We start from the raw sequence: 4,572 nt of genomic DNA on the forward strand, positions 1-4,572 counted from the left end.
GCAGCAGGCAGCAGCGGGAGATGGATCACGATAGATGGACGAGTGACTAGTGCATGGGCAAAAGGACACACACGGTAAGCTATCTGTCTGCGCCCGTGACTGCCCCTCAGACTCCGGCCCGCTCCGGTCCCACCACCAAAAGCAGCAGCAGCAGCAGCGCCCATCTCATCACTTTCCCCTCTCTCCGCCTGCATCTCTGGCTTTTGCTTCCCCCTCTCTCTCTGCTGAAGATTGCTTGAGTTCTTTATTTTAAACCAGATGCGGTATATGGTAAAAAAAATCGGTCCTATCTTCTCCTAACGAACGATAAGCAAAGGAGAGGTTATTTTCACAAAGACCCAGTTTGATGTCCACAATGCATCACTGATAGTCATTAGTCACAAAATGGCCACTGCTGCCAGGAGTCAAAGGCTAGCCAAGCAGTGACGGTATACTTGTTCTTCTGTCATCAGATCAGACTGAGATGAGATCCACACAAACAGAGGATCGACCTGACCTCCTTGACCTTGACCTGACCGAGCGCACACACGCAGCAATGCAGTTATGCATGATGGTTTCTAGTAAGTACTTTCCACACTTGACTTTCCCCTTGCTATGCTCGGCTCGACTCCACTCGACTCTTGCAGGAACTAGGTAATAATTAAAACGACCGACTGGGTACTATTTTATGCTGCTACCATATACTACTAACTAGTAAAATGCCTAGGGCTAAAGACAACCTAGGACTTGTTTCCTTTCTTAATCTGTTGCTGTTGTTGCTGTTGAGTTGCTGCTGCTGTCCCTCTCCCAACTCAACAAGATACACCTCCTAGAATCTGTTAACGCTTTCCTTTTCTTTTTCCTACCACCACTTGTTGATGGGGTCAGTCATCACACGAGCCCCTGCATGCACACAAAAAAGCCCATCATCAGGGACGGTAATTTTACTATTATATACTCCTACATGCATCCTTCTACCATGATTGAGCCAGTGATTGTTGCTGTTGACACTTACTCCCAGCACTGCAGAGAGGAGATGACGCCCCTCTTCTTTGCTCTATTCACAGCCCAATTGCTCCCTGCCCAGACGACAATCTGAAGAGGAAAAACAATTTATCATCTCACTCACATAACTGTTGTTAACAATTTTCTCACAAACATGTAGTACTAATTCCTGATGCAGGTCAAAAACAGATATTAGCATGAAGGGAAGTGAATCAACTGGAGTGATGTTTTCAAATAATAATCACCTAGGCACTTGAGAGAAGCAGGAGCTGTAGAGAGGTTTTGTAGGCGGGAAAAGAGAAGAGGCCACCAGGTGGGGGCTGCTACTGTTGCCCATGGCACCAGTGTGAGCTGTCAGCTGCTCAGCAGCAGCAATGGAGGCCTCCTTGGTGGGGGAAGCAAAGGGGCTACCAGGCAGGTGGTGGGTGTGCTCCATGCCACTACAATTCAAAAAACAAGACACACACGCACACACATCAATCAATTATGGAAATACAGTATGGTAGAGCCCCCCACAAAAGAAGCAAAAGGAACTGTTTAACCAGTTAATATGGATAGTTGTCATTAGCTGGGGTCACTAGTTTGAGTTTCTCTTCTCTTCTTCGAGTCCCGTCTAGTATGTACTAATCAAGAGAGCCTATGATTAGCACCACAAAAGCCTATACCTCGTCACCTTTTTGCAATGTCTTTTTTGTTTTTGTTACTATAAAAGAGACTAATATGATTAGCATATACTATACAGATGAAGAAAAGGAAAAGAGGTTGCTGCACTAATTACTGAAAGTTTTCCATTGTTTCCCCTTTTAGTTACCCAAAAAGTAATAGTACTCCGGTGAATGTCCACTATTTGTCCAAAATGCATTTCATCACTTTGGTGAATGTCCACTCTCTGTCCAAAATTCATTTTTTATGATTCAAAATCCGGTGATACCTTTTGAAAGTTTTATAGACATACAAACCATGTAAATTTGATGCCTGAATATGATAATATGTGTACTGCATAAAGTTATTATCGTTGAAGCACATAATGCTTATGATTATACTAAATTTAACACTGATACTACATGTTACAGGATGGTTTCTAGAAATACGAGATGTTCAAGTTTTCTAATGGAAAAATATGCATTTCGAATATCCCGAAGCAGACATCCACCCAAGTGGTGAAAAACCATGTTGGCCCCATACGATACTAATATCCACCCAAGGATTACAGATATACTATTACCTTTCTTGGTATTCACAAACAACATTGGATGCAGCTGCTGCCCCAGGACCAGATTCCCTCCTCCCCTCTTCCCCAGAGTTGACTGCCTGCTTGGGACTGCCATCGCCATTGCCATTGCCATCACCACCCTCCTCCTGATACTCCTGCTTCCCTTCTTTAGAAATCACAGAAGCAGCAGCATATGGACCCATGAAAAGACCACTGCTCAGATTGCTGTTATCTGCAACAAGCAAGCATAGATGTCATGATGAGCTCTGAACACTCAGGGTAACCAAATGTGCATTTGCAAAAAGGAAAAAAAAATCGACATGTAATGCTTTTCAAGAACTGGACCTTGGATGGTGCTAATGGCGTCATCAAGATGGACGCCATTGCCGTTCCCACTGAAGCAGCCGCCATTGCCGTCGGAAGGTGAGCCCACGGGGGAGCCGAGGAGGTGGTGGCCCCTGTTCTTGAGGTCAAGAAACTGCAGCCCCATGAGCCGGCGGCCTTGCAGCTCGATGGCATGCTGCAGCTCCGCCGCCTCCTGCTGCTCCTCCAGCCTCCTCCTCAGAAACGCCGCCTCGTGCCCGGCCATGCTCCCGTACAGCATTCTCTGCCCTGGCAATGGCAACACCATCTCGTCAAACGCCTTGCGCAAATAACTGATGATGAGGGAGTAGATAGGAGTGTTCAAATGCTCACCGATTTGCGGCTGCTGGAGGTCGAAGGGGTCCCTGGAGTCGAGCAGACCGGCAGGCGGCATCGCGCTGCCCACGGAGGCGAACTCGCGGTGGTGAGGAGAGAGGCAGTGGCCGCCGCCGCCGCCATGCCTGAACCTGTCGGGGACCTTGCCCTTCTCCTTGTAAGGCTTGACGAGGACGCGCGCGTCGCAGACGAAGTGTGGGTTGCCCTTGGCGAGGACGAGCCGCACCGTCTCCGGGTAGACGAAGGAGACGAAGCCGAACATGCGCTTCGGCTGGTGCGGGATGCGCACGTCCTGTACAGGCCCGTACATGCTGCGCACTCAACCAAATGATCGGTCGACATTAGAGCAGAAGGCGGAGGTTTAGTATGCAACAATGGCTGCGTGTGCGCACCTGAAGTAGCTTGACACGTCCTCTTCGGTGAAGGTGGAGTCGGCGGGGAAGGTGAGGTAGATCTGGCGCGCGCCGTGGTTGATGGCGAGGTCGCCGCGGTCCATGCGAGGCGACCGGTGGGAGAACCTGTGCATGTCATCGCCTCCGGCGAACAGCATGTCCGCCGCCCTGAAGCAGCAAGTATCAGTAATCTGGACGGCTGAATGACAAGAGAAAATGGAAGCTTATGGGGATTTAAAAGGTGCCACCTTTGGGACTCGCTCTGCTGCTGTAGGAGGAAGCTGAGGCCTTTGGGCGGCGATGGCGAGAAGGGGAAGGCGGGCGCCATCATCTGCGACCGCGCGGCGGCGAGGGCCTTGGCGCGCATGACCGCCATCTCCTGCTCGGCGACGTCCTCGGGCAGCCCGTGCAGGAAGCGGCAGCCGGAGCCGTTCTTGCAGAACCCCCGGGCGAAGTACTGGCACGGCTTCCACCCGCCCTCGGCGTCGCTCAGCGAGAAGCTCCGGCGGTGATGAGTGCCGCTCGCCGGAGACCAGCAGCCGTACTCCTCCTCGGGGTAGAACGCTTCGGATGCGGCGCCGAACGGGAGGCCGCCTTCGGCATCTCCTCCAGCCGCACCCGGCGCCATCCTCCATGCCGGCGCGGGCGGGGAGGGGGGTTTGCTGCAGGCCGCGAGGTCGGCGACGACGGACTGGAGGAGGTGCTCGGGGCCGAAGGCGAGGCGGATCATATCCTCCTCGCTCTTGTCCTGGGTGAGCAGCATGCCCATGATCTTGGAGGCGAGGTCCGCGTCGACGAGCCCCTGGACCCGTGCGAACACCACCTTGGTGGCCTCGTAGGCGTCCATTGCGCCGCTAGTATCTCCACGCGGCGGCGGGCTTTGATTTCTCGGAGGGGACGGGAGAGGGGGGGGGGGGGGGGGGGGGGGGGAGCGAGGAGCGGGGAATGTGAAAAGATTGGATTACAGAGGAGGGAAGACGAGGAGGAAGGGTGGGGGCACAGCTGTAAGCGGCACAGTGAAATAAATAGCGCGGCTGCGTTGGGTTGGGCTGGGAAAGTGCAGTGTCTTCTTCCCACAAATCAGTTTCCCTCCATCAATGGCCGGTTGAGGTTTTCCTCTCTATACGGTTTACCTAGAGAGATGGTTGTCACATTCAAATTTTGGATTTGAGATGGTTGTCCTGAGTTTCTTTTTTGGTACTCCCTCTCTTTCAATTTAGGTTGTGTATAATTTTTTCCGGGACGCGGCTTCGGTGCCTTAAAGGCACCTGCCTTTGGGTCACT

General features: G+C 52.0%; 1 protein-coding gene across 2 annotated transcripts; it reads right to left on the reverse strand.

The window, feature by feature from the left end:
- Positions 1 to 309: 309 nt before the first annotated feature.
- LOC125551127 (zinc finger CCCH domain-containing protein 53) lies at positions 310 to 4,215 on the reverse strand. 2 transcript variants are annotated; one of them, XM_048714283.2, is made up of 8 exons: positions 3,537 to 4,214; positions 3,289 to 3,456; positions 2,894 to 3,207; positions 2,543 to 2,809; positions 2,210 to 2,429; positions 1,230 to 1,424; positions 995 to 1,074; positions 310 to 882 (listed from the first exon to the last, which is right to left on the reverse strand). In XM_048714283.2, exons 1-7 carry the CDS (start codon positions 4,133 to 4,135, stop codon positions 1,041 to 1,043), a joined length of 1,797 nt encoding a protein of 598 aa, XP_048570240.2. In that variant the 5' UTR covers positions 4,136 to 4,214; the 3' UTR covers positions 310 to 882; positions 995 to 1,040. The 2 variants fall into 2 exon arrangements, with proteins under 2 accessions (XP_048570240.2, XP_048570241.2); XM_048714284.2 differs by lacking the exon at positions 1,230 to 1,424 and having other exon boundaries at positions 3,537 to 4,215.
- Positions 4,216 to 4,572: the final 357 nt, after the last annotated feature.

This window comes from Triticum urartu, chromosome 4A (assembly GCF_056163025.1).
Source record: "Triticum urartu cultivar PI428250 chromosome 4A, HENAU_Tu73, whole genome shotgun sequence".
In the NCBI taxonomy this organism is placed as follows: domain Eukaryota; kingdom Viridiplantae; phylum Streptophyta; class Magnoliopsida; order Poales; family Poaceae; genus Triticum; species Triticum urartu.

Coding starts and splice junctions, on each gene's coding strand:
- LOC125551127 (XM_048714283.2), bottom strand. CDS start 4,135: ATGGACGCCTACGAGGCCACCAAGGTGGTGTTCGCACGGGTCCAGGGG. Junction 2,810..2,893: donor CCTCCAGCAGCCGCAAATCG/GTGAGCATTTGA, acceptor TGCCATTGCCAG/GGCAGAGAATGCTGTACGGG. Junction 1,075..1,229: donor TGCTTCTCTCAAGTGCCTAG/GTGATTATTATT, acceptor TTTCCTCTTCAG/ATTGTCGTCTGGGCAGGGAG.